Raw genomic sequence first — 21,356 nt, 5'->3', positions numbered from 1 at the left:
CGCTTGATTGCTTTGTTTACGAACTCATATTTGATTGCTACCAACGGGACGATCAGCCCAGCGAATGTTATTATTTTGATTTTTCCTTGTGAAGTGAGTGATTTGATCGCACTCAAACTCAGAATATTTATTCTGATTGAAATCACAACAGACGAAAATAGTATGTGTGTGTGTTAAAAAAGGAGTTGCAGTGAATAATTGTATGAATGGTGGATATTTTCGATTTACAATATTTAAAATGTGTATGTAGGAAACAAAAAATTAATAAATTAGTAGAAATTAAATATATATAAAAAACATTTGGATTTGAGACAACAGTGGTTCTTATAAAAGTACAACAAACATTAATTTCAATAAAGTATGTACCTATTTGATTTAAAAATTATGATTTAATAAATTAGATAATTTAAAATTAATTTCTTATGTTTCATATAAGTATATGATACTATATACATACTACAGCAAATCCTATTTAAAGTAAATATTTTATAAATATTATAAAAATATCAGTAAAGTCATTTGATAGTTTCAAATTTCCTATTAATTTTACATTTTATGCAATGAGAATTCATAAAAAAAAACTAACTGCTATTTACCGAAATGTTAAAAAAACACTGAGTTGAGCGAACACGTGAACAATCATTGAGCCAGAGCAAACTCGATTGAAAACGAAAATCAGATTTATGAACGTTTACCAACGAGTCATATGTTCGATCATCCCTTGTTACTGAACAAAACACACAACCACAAACGCTCACTTTGTGTGTGCGGATAAAACTCATCAAACCTGATCGTTTTGTTCGAGCCTATTTAAAAACAATCATTCTATGCAGATCAAACACAGCAACGTTATGAACAAAAATCGAGTAAATGGACGAGTGTGATGAAATTTTTTGTGATCGAAGTCATTCTCTGATTAGGATGTAAAATCCGCTAACAAAAAATATTACATCAGAAAAGTCTGTGAAGTCCTCCCTCATTTTTACTTAAAATCTATTCTGCCAATGTCCACCAGCTGATATTTCGTTTGTTTCGTACACAAATAACTCCACTTTTATTTCATCATTTTTTTATTTGTTGCTGCCAATTTGGAATAACGTGTTTTTCAATCTCTTTTTCAACTTGTTTGCTCTATTGAAGCCTTGGCCCTCCAGTTCTGCCGTCTCGATACGTTTAACTATGCATACTGATGTCGTTGTATAGCCTATACAGTTCGATATTCACCGACAACACAGATTGGGCCGTAACGCCAGACCCACTTTCGGCTTTCTTAACAGTTATTTCTTTTACTGATTGACCCATGATATCTATCACCTCAACATAAGCAAGTAACATATGATTATTGGTGTAAATTGCGTCATTACTTTTGACGTTTGCATCACGTATAACCTTTTCCAGCAGGAATGTATGTCTCCTTGTCCGACACCTGTATTGGGAGTGTACTGTTTGAAGAGGTTCTTTCCTTTTTTAAACGAGGACCGGGTATCAGTTAAAGTCATTAAACTTTACTGGTATACCAAATTTAGACATGGCTCGAAGGCAGCTTTATAATCGACAAAAAGGTGGTAGGTGTCGATCTATCTACATCCCTTCGGTCTTCTCCAGGATTTGCCCAGGGGAAATATCTGTTCAATGGTGAATTTGCCAGGTCTAAAGACGCATTGGTAAGGTCCATTAGCCCGTTGACACAGCTGATCAAGCATATTATTGGATTTTTGTCCCACATACGGCTGGTATCACGAATATGATTAATTATCCAACGTTTCAAACTTGGCCAGAGGGTAAGGTTAGGTTTAAGGATGCGCGGCCATAATTCATCATAGCCGCTTCACTCGGTGACCATAGGTCCATTGTGTTCATCCTGAAATTAGAAAGAAATAATGGGATAGATACGAAGGGTTCGTAGTAGACGAAGAAGGAGATGATAGTGTGTGGTAGATAGCGTGAAAAATACAGATTGAAATGAAAGAAAATTTTTAGTTTGTAGAAAACCCATTAAAAAACGATACTCTCAATTTTGTATGGGTATAGCACTGTTTTCCCAAAGCTATTTGCACGACTTTGAGAAACGGACAAGGGTTGCAGGATCTGCTGATGAGACTTCGGTGAGAGTAGAGAATTCGTAGTCACCCAATAGTCTCAGTCTAGTGTATCTAATGTGTAGTGTATCTGGCCGGAGAGTAGTCTGCTCGATGTCCTCAAACAGCGTGGAGTGCCTTGACTAATATGTGTGGAGATGGCGTGCAGCGCTACGGGCGGCAAAAGCGAAATCGGTCTGTACGATTCACCTTTGATGTCACCCTTGCCTGACTTCAGAAACGGGACTACACTGTCCATTTTCCAGACTTCGGGAACGATGCGGGTGGCTAGCGACAGATTGAGGACTTTAGTGGGATACTCGAACTCCGGCAGATCCAGCTGTTTCTGCATTACCATTACCACGCTTTGGATGATTTAGCGTTCCTGATGACATTCGCAGCATCATCCATTGTAAATTGTCGTGGTTCTTCCTCGGCAGGAAGAGATCTAATGCGACGTAGTACTCTTCTCTTCGGTCTGCCACTCTCCACTGTCGCTTGAAATAACTTGCGCACATCTTCGGATCATTCAGCGCAACATCGCCAAACTTGACTGATATCCTATCTTCCTTCTTTCCAGTATTCGAGAGTGACTTAACCGTTGTCCACAATTCTTTTTTTTCGGGCTCCAGTTGTTGCAACTCTTCAGGTTATTTTACCACTTGTTCTGTTTATGCTCACCGCAAACCATTTAAATTCCAGTCGCATCTGGAAGCAGGTATATAGCGAGCGGCTGAAGCAGTGATGGTGTATCGGAACGACCTTTCTGCTACCCGATCATCAGAAGGGTTGGGCAGATCTCTGAAGCGGTAATTAGGGAACTCCTCTCTGAAAACATCCAATTAGCTTGATGCATGATTGATGCAAGTGCGGTGTCAGAGGTGATGAAATCGAACGGTCTGCTGGTGGAGACAATTACGGGGATATGGTATGATCCAAGAGAAACGACCATGCAAAACGTAGAGCTATCAATCTGCTCCGCCAGCACTATACCCCTCTATTCGTTTTCGAGGACCGACCGAGCTTGGTTTCCTGCACCGCCGCGACTATGATATTCCTCTGACTCATGAAGCTCACTATTTCAGGGATTGGAACAAAAACGACTGGTTTTAAGTACTGCGTGTGCGGATGCTATTGGTGGAATCCCGTATTCTGTTTCCACGAAGAATGCAGCAACCCTATTAATGGGTGATATCGGGCATTCAATGGACCATATTGGTAAACTCCTTCGGTCCGCTAAGATGGTGCGCACGATTACACTCGAAGAGGGGAAATAAACTATAAAATATTTAATAGATTCTTTACCAAGGCGAAGATAGATATTACAAAGTTTGTTGCGAAACAAAAAATTTTTGAAAATGTGTTGAAAATTTTTGTTGCAAGGGCGTACCGTTATATGCAAATTATGTCGGAAATTTAAAAACAGAGAGGTAACAAAGTACATTGTCCCATATTTAAAGTCGCTTAATTATTTATTTTATTTTTACATGTAATTTAATTTTAGCAGGTTGATTAAAGATTCAGTTCAGTTCAATTCATATGAATCCCTTCTAATTTACTGTCACGGAGGTTGTTCATGATACTTTCGCTAATGGTTATTTATAATTAGATTTCAGATATTCCTTCTTTTTGTGGTAATAAATAAATTAAATTAAATTCAGACTGGACCAACGTTTGTTTCACTGAAAATATAATTGAAAACCGTGAGCATATTTTTTCATGTTTTTGTATATATATTTCTTCCATAAGTTATCATGTTTTCCATTTTCCTATATATAACTTATGAACAACTGCATTTCAAAAGTGCAAATTTTTATAATCGAATATGCAAAATTAAATCAAATCGTCTCATCCTCATCGATTGTACTTGATTTCCAAATGCCTTCATCACCCCAGTTCATTGTGTTTGACTTATTATTGTTATATAAGTTTTTTCTTCATTATCGTGGAAAGGAGAATAACTAAAAAAACAAGCTCCAAGTTATTATGAACCTAAAATATCGATGGACTTGGATCGTCAGATACTCCATCATCTTTTTTAATAATATATCGTTATTTGAATATGCATATATTCGGTAATAAGTTTCTTCATTCCAGTTTCTAGAACAACTTATGATACAAAATAAACAAAAATCCCATGATGTTACATTTTGTACTTCCATGATGTGCCCGTCGATTTCCTACTCATATTTAACTTTACCAGACATCAACGACAACGATTCACATTGCAACAATAAAAATAAATTATTCATAGACATTTATTAATGATAAACTAATTTTGTATACTTCTTTGCTTAATGCGGTTATCTAAAGATAAATGAATATTATATATGATTCAAGTGTCTTTCCAGATTAAACAATTTTTACTCATTTTCTTCTCACATTTCAACCGGAAAGTGTAAATTCTTTGAAAAATACATCGTCGCTCTTTTGCTGATTTTCAATTTGCAACTTAAAAATATCATTACACAAACAAAATAAAGTAAAGTGAGAGCCCATCCTTTGTATAATGCAAACGAGCTGCTGTATCATTTGCATTTATTGAGTAATGATGCCACTTCTTGAGTAAATGAGCGTTATATAGCTTCATTTATAAAGTAAATATATATTCTAATTTTAATAATCTCTCTTCTTGTATTTCTTTTCTCAACAGCCCCTAAGAAATCTCTCTCTAAAATTTATATTAACCATTTATAAAAGAAGTTAATATATTTTAAACGAAAACAAACAAATTGTGTGCCTTGCCAGAGTGCTGTGTTGTACGTCGGACACAAGGAATGCAACAATATTGAACGGAAAAAAGACAGAATGCAGTTTTTTAATAAAGTTTTACTTACCTTTACACTAATCACCACACTAACTTTACACAAATGTTTAGTCTATAGTAGCGGTAGTTCGGCGGGTGACACAATAGCTGGCGGTGGCGGACACTATAATTCACATCATCCAGCACAGGTTCCGGCTGTGGCGGAAAATGGACAACAACAACAGCAACAAAAAGCCTCCGCTGTACAAAATCAGCAACAGCATCATCATCCGCAACAATACCAACATCAGTATTCTTCCCATGGTATAGGTGGTGGAGGTTTACCACATCATCAGCATCCATCACAAGCAGCTCTAATTAATAGTCAACAACAACAACATCAACCGGCTGTGTATCAACAGCAACCCTCACACAGTGGTCATGCTGAACCTAAAAATACCTATAACCTACTAAGTGAAGCCATGTCACAGGCTGTAACCAATGAATTTAGTAAGTGTGATGTTCTCATTCTTTCCAGTTTAGTTATAATTTTAAAATATTTCCATGTATTTTTTAGGCTCTCTAGGAAGTGGTTCTGCCGATGGTGCTTGCCATGCTGATGATATCGATTGTTTTAATGTCCAAGATCGCCTGGGCATGGAAGCCATTAGAACTTTACATCAACAGTTAGATGACGATGATAATGGCAATATTGACCTGAGCGAATCAGATGATGTAAGTGTCTTTGTTGTTATTTTTAGTGTTTAAAGTGGTAAAGGCACATGACACAAATGTAGTCCAAGTTATTTTTGGAATTTCCTTATTTAAGTACCTTTATATGCTAACCTAATTATTGTTAATGAGAAAAAAAGTTGATGTTATTCTGAATTGGGGGGTTTCTTTTGTTTGAGGAGTTTGCTGTTGGGGGCACGTGAAAACAATAAATATTGCTGCCTGCATGTCTACTTTTGGGTTAACACAATTATGGAAAAATTTTTAATTAGCGGTTTTGATAAAGTTCAGCTTGTGTGGTGGCTAGATTGTGGAGATCCCTTTTGATACCCTAGGCGGTGGAGTTTATTAGTCATTAAATTCAAATTTGGTTAGGATCGAAAGACAATTCTCACAACATGCCCAGCTGTAATAGGTTTGTGAGTTTAATCCGCATTGCAATCTAAACCGCATCTGCAAAAGTTGGCATCATTACCGGTCTAGATTCACCGATCATATTCCCTATAAGTATGCGAAATTGGGTTTGTTTTTTATCATAGTGAATTGTTTTCAGCCACCGGGGTACAGTGGTAAGCACGTCAGTTTTGCACTCAAAAGATCTGCGGTTCAATCCCTGACCAGAACATCAACATTTTCGGCGTTGGCAAATCCTCTCATTGTAATGCTGTCTTACATTTCCAGAGTCTTTGAAAAACTTTTCCACAGGTGGTGTCGTAAGACTCGTCATTCGGACTCGGCGATAAAAAGTAGATCCAATACCATTTAGGGAATATCAATCGGCGTGCACTCATTGATATGAGAGAAGTCCCCTTGTCCCTTCGGAGAGCTTGTGGGAATATATGTAAATAGTTTCCAGGGTATCATAGTGGTGCAATGGTCAGCAGATCCCGATTTGGTTCAAAATCTGGATCTCGTAATATTTAGGCTCGAAGATAGGTCAGTTCGGTGAACTCCCCCCATAATTTTAACATTTTTCGTTAAAATAGTGCAATAACTCTCGAAATGTGACTTGGTCCAAACTTTGTATGCCGTAATATTTAATTCAGGCACATATCAGGTTTCAATATGGCCTATATTGGTCCAATCCTTTAGGTACCGCAAAAATTTTTGCAAAAATTTCGTTTAAGTGCAGTTTAAATACATGACTTTTTGAGCTAAAAACCCTGTCGATATCAACGAAAATGATTGAATTAGAGGATTAATCCGGAGTTGAGTATTTAACAAGTGTCCTGGAAAGTTGGCAGGTTGGTCCCGCTACTGAAGCCACGCAAGGATGCCTGCATAGGCGAATCATACAAGCGGATCTCATTCTTGTCGCCATTACCGAACATTTTAGAGACAGTACACCTTCCAATGATAAGATATAGTAAACCAGTTGCCGAACATGCAAAACACCACCACATCATTACACCCCATATCCACACATATCTGTCGAGGACTGAACCAATAAATCCCACGGCAACGGGTTCTTTGGTACCGAATTTACCCGAAATCATAGTGGCCGAAATGCCAGCGGCTACCAACCCAGCATCAAACCTATGCTTTTACGTAGGTTTCTATGCTGCTGCACCAACAACAGAACCTAGAAAAGACTTCCCTCCAGCCGTGTTTGAAACATTCGATAATCAACTATCGTTTGTGGAATACAGAAATAAGATGTAAAAGACACGTAGAGGTGTGAAACAGGGAGTTTCCCAAGGCGGGATGATATCTCCGAAACTGTTTAACTGTTCACAACCTGGACGCCTGAAATGAGGCTATTGCTGAACATATTGGTCATTGGTGTCCTTATTCCGACCACTAACTACCCCAAGATTTTTGGTGTAAAGTTCGACACCACGATAGGGGCGCCATAGCTGTTTGCGACAAGATCAGAAGTATAAACTAGGTCCTTAAGTCGCTGGTCAACAGCACATAGAGTGTTGACAAAGAAACCTTGTTGACCTCTTATCAAGCAATAGGCCGGTCTGTGGTAAGCTTTGCGGCGCCAGTAAGGTATGCAAATATTAACGCTATTCATCGAAAGATTATTTAAACTTGCCAGAATGCCGCCCTGAGGACTGCAACAGGGTGCCTCTCATGACACCAGTGGACCATCTTCATGAGCAGACGAAGATTTTACCTGTACATCAACACTACAAGATATTGTCAATGTGTTACCGCCGTTAGCATCCCTGCCACGATATAGTGCACAGGCTTTCCCCAACCAGGCAAGTCAGGAGAGATCTTCATGATCTGAAGAGAGAGGTCCAAAGGTATAAACGATAGCCTATAGATCAACGATGCTATCAGGCAGGCTTGAATAACATTCGCAGTGGAGTAGTTTCGCAGCCAGTACACAGGAACAGTAGGGCTGCCGTACTTGGAGACCACCCCCATCCACTCCGAACACGAGTGGTTTTAGCCAATTAAGACCCAGACGTTGCAATCGCATCAATTGGTATTGGGCCCGCATGAAATTTGTCTAATTGCCCAGCTATCCAGAATTGAATTTGAACCTGGGCACAGAGGAACCAGAACCATTTTACTGAAAAAGATAAACGAACGATCATATTTGCGTTGCTACAACAACAACTGGATGTTAATCTCACGGGAGACTTCTTTGTACCAGATTGCCCCCAAACCAAAAGCGTTTCGACCAGCGGTTGCCAATCCAGCAGTAAACGTATGCTGCTACAACAACTGAATTGAGTATCATATATGGCCCAAATTTTGCATTTCGTACAATGTTTTCCAAACGTCATGAAGGTCTATATCGGATAACACCTTCTGCCTAACAACAGTTCAAAATGTACTCTAAGTGCAGTTAAGGCGCTGTTTGATTGTTTTGAAATTTGTACCGAAGTTACTCCTTAGGGTACCTCCCAAACCAAAGTTCTTGATTTTTCCGCTTAAATTCACTTTAATGTCCATTCTCAAATCGTTTCCCAGTATATACGTTTAATACAGGCCTTGTGCTCCTGACTACAACCTCTTAATCCTGGATCTTGCTAGTTTAGTATCCAATCAGGATAGTTGTCCGCGGCTGTAGTGCTTCATAAAATGTTATTTAGTGATAAAACTCAAATACTATTAATTTTTATTCTTCTCTTTACTTCCAGTTCTTGCGTGAAGAATTGAAATACGATTCGGGTTATGAAAAACGTCAGAAGGCTTTTCATTTCAATGATGACATGCATATTTCTGTTAAGGAATTATGGGAAGCCTGGTTGAGATCGGAGGTATGTTTTATTTGCTAAAATTTCTCCCCCTAGGACTCAATTTGAAATGAAATTTATAATAGGTTCACAATTGGACTATTGAACAAACAACAGATTGGCTGGCTCAATCAGTGCAATTGCCGCAATATGTGGAATTATTTAAGCAACATAAAGTATCGGGTGCAGCTCTGCCAAGGTAATTTATTTTTAAGTGTTATTGGCAACTTTTAATAATTGTTGGTATCTTCCATTCCCAGATTGGCTGTTAACAATATGCACTATGTTAGTAATGTTTTGGGTATTAAGGATCCTATACATAAGCAAAAAATTGCCCTTAAAGCCATGGATGTGGTACTTTTCGGACCCCCAAGAGGTAAAAATGCAAAACCATTTTAAATGTTAAATATTGAAATTCTTTTATTCCCTCTATTGCAGAGACTGGTACTCGCTGGAAAGATTATATTTTAGTTACTTTACTTTTAAGTGCTATAATAGGTTGCTGGTATGCCTATCAACAAAATAAAAATGCCAAACGACATTTACGGCGCATGGCCCAAGATATGGAGGGTCTACAAAGAGCCGAACAAAGTTTACAGGAAATGCAAAAGGTTTGTACAAACTTTACTCCATCTTTCTCCTCAAGAAATATTTATCTTAATACCCAAAATCTTTTCTTGTTCTTAGGAATTAGAAAGAGCCCGGCTGGAGCAGGAAAATGTTGCCACGGAAAAAATGGATTTAGAGCGACGTCTCAAAGAAGTACCCACCTTAACACCGTCCAATTCAGATTTGGAGGTACAACAATTAAAAAAAGAAATTGAAATGTTACGCACCGAATTGTCACGTGCCGAAATTGAATTGGTGGACAATTGTTGGGCACCACCACCCCAACTCCAATCATGGCTACAATACACATATGAATTGGAAAGTAAGAATCATTTGAAAAAACGTGTTGCTGCTGAAAAACAACTGCAATCTGCCCGTGAGGCATGTGAGAAATTACGTAAAAAACGTTCCAGTTTGGTGGGTGCTTTTGTCTCGACACATGGCAAAAGTATTGACGATGTTGATCGTTCGATTGTCGAGGCACGTAACTCCTTGGGTGAGGTAACAAATGAACTTCAGGAACGTCTGCATCGATGGAAACAAATTGAACAATGCCTAGGCATGAATATTGTCAATAACAATGGTTTATCGTATTTGGAAAGTGTATTGTATGGTCGAAATGGTGGTTCTTCTGTGAAAAGTTCTAGAGGTAAGTTGAAATTGTTTCTTGTTTTTTACATAGTTATTAGGAACCGTTTATTATTTAAGCTTTAATGCAGAGAGTATTTAATGTAAATGTGTGCTTATGTTCTTGTCTAATATGTCTGTGACCGTCCCTAAATTGATAAACTTGATAAAATAGCGCTGTATAGATTTGGTGTAGGTTGAATTATGATGCTTGGGAAAGGAAGTTGCTAGTTGCTCTTTACGCTATTAGATGAATACTCATTTTCAAATTTATATACCCGACAGAACATTTTTAACCCCTACTCCCCAAATCTCATAAAGAAAATTGGCTATATATTTTGATTGATGGAAAAATGAAATGTGGATGATGATTTAGAGGAATTTTTTGGGGTTATCTAAAAAGAAAAATTATGTGATGGGCTTTTTTTGGCCAGCATACCTATGCTACATTGTATAGCATAGAAACCGTAAAGGTGAGTTGTAGAATAAATGCTTCGTCATTCAGTAAAATTGTAACTACAGTCTAAGTTGGTTTTTATAACATAGGAAGAGATGATTATTACTCAATACTCAAACATAAATTTCAAGTGTGGAAAATAATACATAGAAGCTATTATTTGTCTGATGGTTCCGTAGAAGGGTTCACCGATTTATTATGAATAATATTTTTCTATGAACATAAAAATGCATTTTGCCAAGATGTCATTCCGTATCTTGAAGAAGCATTTGCCATATTATTAAACTTAATGGACTATCACTTTAACGGTCTTGTTGTTGTGGTCCTAATAATTAAAAAAATATCCACTTGGAATCTCAGATTGGATGTGTGCGGAGGTTTCAGGTGTTAAAAAGTCTGTGTAGTTGTTGTTGTAACAACTCAAATACGTTCGTTCGTGTATTATTACAGTTATCACGTTCTGGCTCCTCTGTATTAAGATTCAAAAATTCTGCAACTTGGACTGATTGCGTCCCTAAAGAATCAGGAGACAGGTGAGTGGGGTTAGCTGATCAGAGTTGGATAATGCATACATTTGGATAATTTACTTCCTAGTTCACCGTATTAGTTCCAAAACGTATGAGTAACGTCTTAAAATCTAACGTTTGTGATTACAAATGATGTGGGCAATTGGAACTGCGTACTGAACTTGATAGTTCCATATAGTTCATTTGGCACAACTCTAGAAATGCAGCGTGTCGTGTGGTCCCAATCCATATGCCGTGCATGTGTTGGTATCGTGGTATCAATAGGAATTTCGGCGACTGCGTCGTCCGCTCGTGTTTGCCTTGGCAACTGGCGTTCCTCTACTACCATGGATGGGGTGGTCCCCGAGTACGGCATTAACACGACTGCATCAATGTGAATTCTATCCAAATCCCCCTGATAGGCTCAATGGTCTAGAGGTTCCCGTTTATACCTTTAGACATCTCTATCTAGATCATGAAGACCTTTCCTTACGTGCCAGGGTGGGGGAAGCCAGTCCATTAAATCGTAACAGGGATACATACTGCGATAACATCTAAACAGGTACTGCATCGAAAATATCCTGTTGTGATGATGCACCGGTAAAACCTATGTTCCCTCGTGAAGATGGTCCACTGGTGTCATGAGGAGCCACCTTGTTGCAGTGAATATTCTTCAACTGCGTAACGCTAATATTTACATACCGGCCTTTTGCTTAGTAACATGTCAACAAGGTTTCTTTATCAGCGCCCAAATGTTGCCGGCCAGCGACTTGACCTTGTTCCTACTTCTGTGTGGCTTGCGCGGTCGACTTAAACATGCTTTTGAACATTACACCCAATATTTTCGGGTTGTTATTAGTGGGAATCCGTACACCATCGATCAATATCAGTATTTCAGCCGTCCATGTTGTGAACAGAGTAACGGTAGATTTAGTGGCAGATATTTACATATTCCTCGCGTGGAAAAAGGTAGTAAAATCAGTTAGGTTTAGCCTTTATTAAATGGTATCAGGGAAGGTACCTGACGCCAAGATCGTACTATCATCGGCATACGATCTTAATGCCGTCTGCAGGGGACGGAATACAGGAGAGGTTAAACAGTTCCGGAGATATCACCCCACCTTGTCGAGCTCCCTGTTTCACTCAACGGGGCTTGGACTTCTCCTTTCTGAATTCCATATGCCGATATGCTCGATGTCCTCAAACAGAGTGGAGCTATTTCTGGCTTAAACTACGAGGGTCTTTGCTACAGGCGGCAACCGCGGTCGGTGTGTTTACCTTTGTTGGCATACAGCCTGTCCATTTTCCAGACTTCGGGAACGATATGTGTGGCTAGCGATAGGCTGAAAACTTTAGTGAGATACTCGACTCCCGGTTCATCCAGCTGTTTCAGCATTACCATGGTGATTCCATCAGGGCGCAAAGCTTTGGATGATTTGGCGTTCCTGATGACATTCGCAACATCATCCATTGCAAATTGTAGTGATTCAGAAGATCTAATGCGAAGTACAACTATTCTCTTCACCCTGTCACTCACGGGTGCTCGACAAACTTTCGATTAAAATAACTTGCGTACCTCTTCGGATCAGTCAGCGTAACGTCGCGAAACGTGACTGAGGTCATATCTTTCTTCTTTCCAGGGTTGGAGAGTGATTTAACCGTTGCCCAAAATTCACTTATTCCGGCTCCAATGTTGAAACTCTTCAGGTGATTTAACCATTTGTTCTGCTTATGCTCACCTACGAACCTGATAACCGGGGAGTTGGCACGACGAAGCTAATCACACTCATTTACAGTTTTATATAAGGGGTATTATGTCTTTGTGCATTTGTATGTAACATACAAAAGGAAACAAAATAGATTTGGATTTAGCTCCCATATATATTTTCACCCGATTTCACGCATTTGCTGCACCAAACACGCTATATACGTCCGATTTTGATAAAATTGTGAATGTGTGACTCAATTCGGTCTAGCAATAAGTGTGCCAAATTATATCGAAATCGGTTCAGATTTGAGTATAGCTCCCATATATATTTTTGGCCGATTTCAGGTATTTTCTTTACCAAACACGCTATATATGTCCTATTCGATGAAATTTGGAACGTGTGACTGAATTCGGTCTAGAAATAAATGTGGCTAATTATATCGAAATCGGTTCAGATATGGATATAGCTCCCATATATATTTTCGCCCGATTTCACGCATTTGCTGCACCAAACACGCTATATACGTCCGATTTTGATGAAGTTTGGAGTGTTTGACTGAATTCGGTCTAGCAATAAGTGTAACAAATTATATCGAAATCGGTCCAGATTTGTATATAGCGCCCATATATATTTTCGGCCGATTTCAGGTATTTTCTGTACCAAACACGCAATATATGTCCGATTTCAATGAAATTTGAAATGTACGACTGAATTCGGTCTAGAAATAAATGTGCCAAATTATATCGAAATCGGATCAGATTTGGATATAGGTTCCATATATATTTTCGGCCGATTTCGCGTATTTGCTGCACCAAATACGCTATATAAGTCCGATTTCAATGATATTTGGAATGTGTGACTGAATTCGGTCTGGAAATAAATGTGCCAAATTATATGGAAATCGGTTAAGATTTGGATATAGCTCCCATATATATTTTACATATTCACAGTGGTGTAGGGTATCATATAGTCGGCCCCGCCCGACTTTGATCCTTTCCTTACTGGTTGAATTACTATCTTTGAAGATGGAGCTAGTCGCCACCACATGCTTACCAGTAGCGTTAGATTTTGCTATTGCTGTAGTCCGAGTTTAAAATTTTTTCCTCCAATATTTTATTGTTTTTTTTTCGATTTCTCTAATTTGAATACAAATTCAGGAAACGGGAATACAGGATGGTCACATTCTTTAATGCATCTGGAAGCTACTAAGAATCAAATTATTCTAAATTGTACATCTCTGGTATTAACATTGAACAGAAAACGTAAATTAATTTCTTACAGGAAGGAACTTAAATTATGAAGAAACTAAATATCATAACTCTATAATGACCACATGAAGTGGGTACTAATCTATTCTCCCTTAAAAAATAGCATATAAATCTTTGCTACTAAGATTGTTGGTTCCAATGTTGAAGAATTTAAAGGAATTTCGTTTTTGTTGTAATAATTATCTACTTAAACATATAATTGTTTTTTCAATAACAATTTATATAAAATTATAATTAAACTATATTAAACAAAATCAATATGTGCTAACCAACAACCCAATTAACACATATTTAAATTATTTACAGGTCGTATTACAAGCAGCTCAGATGAATTAGATGATGAATCTGTTCAAGGTAAGATAAATTTTGAAAACTTTTCCTTGATCTCTGCTGAATGAAACAATCAACCTACCTACCTACCACTACAATCCAACAAAATCTCTACTATTACTACTACCAAACACCCATGAAACCCCTCGAAGCACAATGTTATTTTTTTGAATGTGCATTTATGTGGACAAAACTTAAAATTAGACATCAAAGAATTCTATCTTCTCTTCCGAATCATTTCAATCCATGTTTTTTATCATTAAATGGCATTTAACGATTATAAACAAAAATATCAGTTTTTCCCCCGTTTCCATGAATTATTCTTTATAAATAAGAAGTATTTCCCGCCTCAAAATACGTTACAAAACCACCACCGCTGTTATTTGGAATATTTAATTAAGTTATGGTTTTTTTTTGAAAAAGTGCAATATGAGAACAAGGTTATAATGAAGTCATATAAACAGCTTCTTTCTGTAGAAAGAAAGGAATTAATTGGAGTAATTTCCTATGAATTGTCTGGTTCCAAACAAAAGAAATCAAATGACTTTCGTCAATGGGTTAAAAATAAAAACCAAAGAAATACATTTACATATTTAAAACAAATTAAGTTTCTTAATTTCATTTGTTTGGCAATTAAAGAAACCTCAAAATCGTTTTCCTTATAAAAGTTATTTTCGTATAAATATTTTCCATTATAACCTTGTTATACTGTATATTGAATTGATGTAGTTACTACCGACAAAAAGAAAGGTGTCATATTTTTGCATTTGATTTCTTTGTTTTTTGTTAAATTATGAGTTTGTTTGCCCAGAAAAAAAACCTCTTTAGATTCTTTGCCGAATGAGCGTTAAAAATACAACAAATGTTTAATTTTTTCTCTTGTTTATTACCCCCTCTGTTAAGTGTTGACAGTTTCCTTTTTTTAAGTTTGTCTTTGTTATCCCCTTTTATTTACAACGTACAATATTCTCTTTGTATGTACCTATGCCTTATTTTCTTTCTACATTTACATATAAAATAATTATTTTATACATATTTTACTTAAGCATTTCACTTAAAATTTTATAATAAAACATGTTTTAAATTTGGAATTTGATTGTATTTTTTCTATGTTCTGTTGTAAATACAAAAACAAAATTCGTATCCAGTTTATTTGTTTTGGTTTTCTGTTACACAGTGTGTGTGCGTGTGGTATCTCTGAAATGCTTTAAATCCTTTCCGGTGTTTGCTTGTTATTATTATTTTTAATTTTTAAATTTTGTTTATTTAAATATTTGTTTATTGAATTTATTATCTTGCTATGTTTAATTAATTTACAGTTTAACGGGGTTATAATGAACTCGCTGGCTAAAAATATATTAATTGTCATCGTTTGACTAAAGCTTTATATCATTTGTTTACAATTTTCCCATAAAGTTTAAAACATTTTAATAAGCGGCAGTTCATTATAACTGTGTTTAACTTTATTGATTAATAATTGTTATACAGCACGTAATGTACATATACATAGACGTTTTTTTTTCCTTAAGAACAAAGGTGATTTAAAACCAAACAAATAGGTTTATATGTTTTTGATATATTCATCTTCTGGCGAGAGAGGTTATTGTCTGGCCTTATGTTGGTTGGTTCATGAGCGATAACATAAGACAAATATTTGTTAAAGTATAAATTTTGATATGGATGCTGTTGTCTAGGCTTTTATAAGGAAGCTTCTACCTTGACATGATATAAACAATTTTAAATTACCTACAAATTTATTGTGGATGCGAATAATATTACCTCATACATTTTTTTTAAGGAAAGGCCTGCATAATTTATTAAATTTGAAGATGAGCAAGAGCAAATAGATATGGATAGAGGTTGGGAGAAAAAGTAGAAAGCCAAAAATAGAAACGTCCACAGATTCAAAATTTGGCCTAGCAATTATCAATCTTAATTTTATTGAACATAAATTTCAAAGAAAAGATGTGAAATTGAGTGGTAGATTTTTAAATGGTGGATAAACCAACCTGTGTCTATCTAATAACTTTTTGCAAGAAAAAATCTAGCTTAAAATATTAAATTAGCATAAATAGAGACATAAACTATTAAAACTATAAAATAGAAAATAAGAAAAGTAACCATAGATCCCATGTGTGCAAAAAAGTTATTCAGATCAAAGGTAAATTTTTCAATTCAATTTCAATTTATTTTTATTTTTTAAGGGGTTTCTCAGGTTTTCGGAATATTTCTTGAAAACAGAGGGTCTAATCAAATGTCTTTACAAGTTTTTTCTTTACGATTGTTTCCTAGAACATTCTTGAACCGGCTAAAAAATCGGGGTAATCGGCTCTGTCCCCTAAAAAATATGTGCTCCCGTGAAGAGCGAAATCGTACCTATCTTCAAAAAAAAAAAAAAAATTCTAACAAAATCAGAAGAGTTATTCCATGTAACAGTAGTTTTATGCCACCTGTAAATGTAAGCCCAATTGGAGCGTCTCCAACGAAACTCTCCGTTTTATTAATTTTATGTCTAAATGTAGGGTTTATGGTGCTGATTATGGAAATGTATAATTTTCATAGAGAGTGGAGCCGGTTATTTGGCTCGAAAGCCTAGATTTAAAAATCGGGTTAGAAACCGGTTAAGGACCTGTTTCACTAAGGCGCTTCGAATTCAAACTCGTTCGAATTACTACCAAACAAATGTAGTAGTATACCACGGTGCGCCTTAACTAATTTTAAATGGAAGGTGCTTACACCAGGCAAGTTTTTGCAGATTCTGAAACGACAATGCGCATAGATGAGAAATGTCAAGAAACAAAAAAATCGCCGGAGGGTTTTTCAAATAAATCGCGATTTAAGTTCACATTTTTAGGGGTTCTTTAGGTTTTCACGATTTTGTAAATGGGCCAAAAGGAAATGTTGTAGCTGTGAAAATTCTCCACAAGATTGATCTTTATGATATTTTCGTAGGTTTTACCGTTTTTGAGATATAGAAGTTCAAATTGAGACAATGCACTGAATGTATAGCCACCTTATAAAACTGAACCTCTATATCTCAAAAATGGTAAAACCTACGAAAAAAACCTAAAGGTCAGTCTTGTAGAGAATTTTCACAGCTACAACATTTTCTTTAGACTCATTTCGATACGACTTGCGGTTTCCAAGCAAAATCGTGAAAACCTAAAATTATGAATTTTGATTGTGATTTATTTAAAAATCCCTCCGGCGTTTCTGTTTTTTTTTTTTATTTTTCTTGTCTATGAACATTGCTGTTTCAGAATCCGCGAAATTTTCCCATTTTCTTTTGGCCCATTTACAAAGGGCTCGCGGTTTCCAAGCAAAATCGTGAAAACCTAAAGAACCCCAAAAACCCTCAGATGTAAGCACCTTCCATTTAAATTTGGTTAAGGCACACCGTGATACAATTTGTGTTGATTGAAATCAAAAATGAAAAAATAGTTTTTCAAAAAACTGGTTCCCACGAATTTGAATCCGAATCGTCTTAGTGAAACTGACCATTAATTCATTTTTGTTTCCAACGAAACAAACAGCAGGTTGGCAGTAGATTGAACGAATTTTCTGTAGGCAGCTACTTAAAAGTACTTTGTTTGATACAATAAAAAAGTGCTGAAATAATGCTTTTGGACCATTTCAGGCAATTTGCAGTCTAATTAGCTCTGTCGTTGGTTTATATGTCTGTATGACTGGTTCGCTCGAAAGCTCTTGAACGGATGAAACTATTTTGTCTAATCTTGAGTCAAGATGAAGTTCGAATATGGACGATATTGATTAACTACTTGGGTTTCCTCCTATCGCAAAGATGTCTCGAATCGTTTTGATTTTTTTACAATTTTGTCCAAACTTTGCAACTCGTAATATTTTGTCCACTCTTATCTCAAGTTCAAAAATGGGTATCTCAACTTCTGGTACCTCCCCCCTCAAAAGTTCAAAATTCTTCATAAAGTGAATCGAAGGGCGTAATTGATTTGGTCCAAACTTTATAATATTTCACCCAGACATAGATTAGGTTCGAATAATATGACGAAGACCAAATGTTGGACCAAATCGGTTGAACAGTTCGAGAGTTATTGTGCTTTCCGACCGGCACATATGGTGACATAGGGTTTTTTTAAAACCTTCGGGCTGCTTTCCCAAGAAATATGGACTTGCCACTGAAAAAACATTTAACGTCGTAATGGAGGTAGCGAATGCTAATCGCTTCAACAAAAATCAAAGTGATTCGAGAGCAGGTCTTAAAGTGAACGTATCCAAAATTTTGTGTGAGAGGTACCAGAAGGAGTAGACAAATATAGTCCATATTCGAACGTGATATATATCTGGTAGATATTTTAGGATGTACAAAGTACTCCCTTCAGGAGTTATCGTGCGCACAATTTTTCCGAAAATGTTTGAACTTTTGTGGGGAGGTACCTGAAGGAGTGGACCGATATGGCTTATCTTCGAATTTAAACTATGTTTGGACAAAATAATACGAAGGCCAATTATTGGACCGAATTGGCAGATCCGTTCGAGAGTTATCTTGAGCTCCAACAACCGCACACAGTGTCATAAGGGCTTTTTGCATCTTTCAGGCTTATCAGGAAGAAGGGACTTGCCCCTGATGAAACTTGTACCGTCGTATAGGGGGCGATTCGAGAGCAGGTCCTAATCTGAACTTATCCGAAATTTTGTGTGGAAGGTACCCGAAGGAGTGGACCGATTGAGTCCATATTGGAACCTCATCCAAGTCTGGTAGAAATTTTACGATGTGCAAAGTATGGATCAAATCGGTTACTTCCTTCAAGAGTTATCTTGTGCACAAATTTTCCGAACATTTTCGAACTTTTGTGGTGGAGGTATCGGAAGGAGTGGGCCGATATAGCCCATCTTCGAACTTTAACTATGTTTGGGCAAAATATTGCGAAAGCTAAATTTTGGACCGAATCGGTTGATCCATTCGAGAGTTATCGTGCGCTCCAGACAGACTGACAGACAGACGGGCATTGCTCAATCGACTCCAAATTGCCTGAAACATATTTCGTCCAAACATACTTGGGGTCTAAAACCATTATTTCGATGAGGCACATTTTGCCCGTATGAAAGAGTGTATATGGGCAATATTATTGAAAATTTAACATCGTTGAGGCCAATGTTTACCCCTTTATAACTCGCGAATAGTGGTTGTAAATTGTACAATTTAAATGCTTTTGGATAAAATGAAATGTTTTTAGACTTGGCAAAAAATATTGGCCTTCAAAGTTGATTTGCGAGGAAGCTGTGGCTATATTTATGTTAAAAAATGGGTAAAAATGGGTTGAAACCAACCCACATTTTTTCCGATTTTCCTGTCAAAGTGAAAGTAGAAGCCAAATAATTAAGGATCATCCCACCAATGTATAACTTTTCAAAATTTGATCTGCGTCTACCATTAAATGATGCTGACATTTTGAAGCCAGATATTAAGTGTTTTTTGAAATTTTCTTATAATTTCGTTCCGCAAACACGTTTTTCAAAAAATCGTATATAGAAATGAAGAACTCACGATTCTGATTTATTTGATATATGTGTCTTGAATGTAGCCTACACAGCTTCAGAGAAATCTGTATCCAAATACGAAAATTTTGTGCGAACAAATTTCTAAAAATCATAATTTTGGGTCTAATTTGTACAATTCGTATTCGATTTACTCGTGCATGATTGCAAATTTTGGATTTTTACGTTGCGGATCTAATAAATCATTACTCCTTAAAATCCATCTACTAAAACGCGAAATAGGAGAAATTCAAGGTAGGAAAATCACCTAATATTGTATTTGAAAATATAGCGCATTTTATCGCGTATTCTATCGGCCGCTTGCACTACTATGAAAAAACTAGTGAAGCATCTTCCTTTTTGCGGAAACTGAGATTTAAAAACTTAACTGATAGGGAAACTACATTCATTTTATCCCAAAAATAGTGTGTGATGCCACATCCACGGTTCTTGACTGATTGCCTTGAAATAGGCATATATCGATACAGATTTTCATGTTGACACTAAAACCGGATGCGGAACGAAATTGTATGAGCTTTGCGCAATTTAGCGATGTTTTATAGGTTTTTTTAACGCTACGATGCAGCCGATGCTACATCTTAGCGTCCAAATTATTTTTCGAAAAATATATACAAATTAAAAGATATGGTCTTGCTGTACATGAAAATCACATGCGGACAAAACGATTTTGATAATTACGCGATGTACACATATTTTAATAATGCATATAAGTTAAAGCGGTTTATTTGAACTCTATTTCCGTTTAAGAAGTCTAATGATTTATTTCAACAACCCGATAACTTTCCTCAATGGGAAACCTTCTGTGTGAATGTAGATAAAGCAAAATCCGCCCATTTCTTTGGGAGTTTCAAGAAAAATAAAAGAAGTACTCCTATAGAATTTTTCCAACATTTTCAACTCTAGAATGCACGTGAAAACTATTATTCCAAACCAAAATTTGTTTTTTGTAACACAAATATGTGCTTATTTTGGCTATAATATCCTAACTACTATCCCGATGATTATAAGTTTGGTCTCAATTGATTCCCCGTGAAGTCTTTCTTTAAAACTGTTAGTTTTTTTGTAATTTTTTGACGGGTAAATGGACCTATATTTTCAAAAAGTTGTGGGTATAACATATTCCGGCAAAGTATTGTCGGAACCTGACCACCGTTTGATATGGTCCTTCACCTGTATTTAAAATTAGTCAAACGCTTTCTACGTCTTTCTTCTTTCGTACTCCAAATACATATATGGTGAATACAGTTGGTAATCAGACTTACTGTCGATATCACTGGATCTCCTAACTATCTAAATTAAAAACTATTTGTTGTTCTTGGGAAGTACTAATACGTGTTTACCAGTTATGTCTATAAATATATTTAAGTAGATGACCACTAAACCAATAGAATTATATCCTAAACATTGAATTAATTTATTTGAATTGCAGCTGTTTAAATTTTTCCTATATTCAGAACACCATCAAGGTGCTTGTCATTTCGTCGGTGTCATGCTTAAGTGTTCCATACGCCATTTTAGACTTTTTAGGATAGAGGTGGTTTCTAGGGTTTTCCGCTATGCTC

The 21,356-nt window shown here is 36.5% G+C and overlaps 1 protein-coding gene across 25 annotated transcripts in view; it reads left to right on the top strand.

The window, feature by feature from the left end:
* Stim (stromal interaction molecule) overlaps nt 1-21,356 on the top strand; it is a 57,123-nt gene that overhangs the window by 15,136 nt on the left and 20,631 nt on the right. For 22 of the 25 annotated variants that reach the window (XR_012411826.1, XR_012411825.1, XM_073977886.1 and 19 more), the window contains exons 2-9: nt 4,732-5,334; nt 5,402-5,559; nt 8,658-8,777; nt 8,840-8,952; nt 9,014-9,129; nt 9,192-9,364; nt 9,441-10,011; nt 14,236-14,283. Coding sequence is in view for 23 of the 25 variants with exons in the window: in XM_073977886.1 (XP_073833987.1) it covers nt 4,887-5,334; nt 5,402-5,559; nt 8,658-8,777; nt 8,840-8,952; nt 9,014-9,129; nt 9,192-9,364; nt 9,441-10,011; nt 14,236-14,283 (1,747 nt within the window). In the remaining 2 variants the exon portion in view is untranslated. Of the gene's footprint in view, nt 1-4,731; nt 5,335-5,401; nt 5,560-8,657; nt 8,778-8,839; nt 8,953-9,013; nt 9,130-9,191; nt 9,365-9,440; nt 10,012-14,235; nt 15,351-21,356 lie in introns of those variants that run through there. The other 3 variants (XM_073977898.1, XM_073977896.1, XM_073977897.1) reach the window with 1 other exon arrangement.

The sequence above is a fragment of the Musca autumnalis genome, unplaced genomic scaffold (genome assembly GCF_047663935.1).
Source record: "Musca autumnalis isolate F117 unplaced genomic scaffold, ASM4766393v1 scaffold_3, whole genome shotgun sequence".
Classification (NCBI taxonomy): domain Eukaryota; kingdom Metazoa; phylum Arthropoda; class Insecta; order Diptera; family Muscidae; genus Musca; species Musca autumnalis.
The sequence above is the reverse complement of the archived record's forward strand: the minus strand, read 5'-3'. Positions and strand labels throughout refer to the sequence as shown.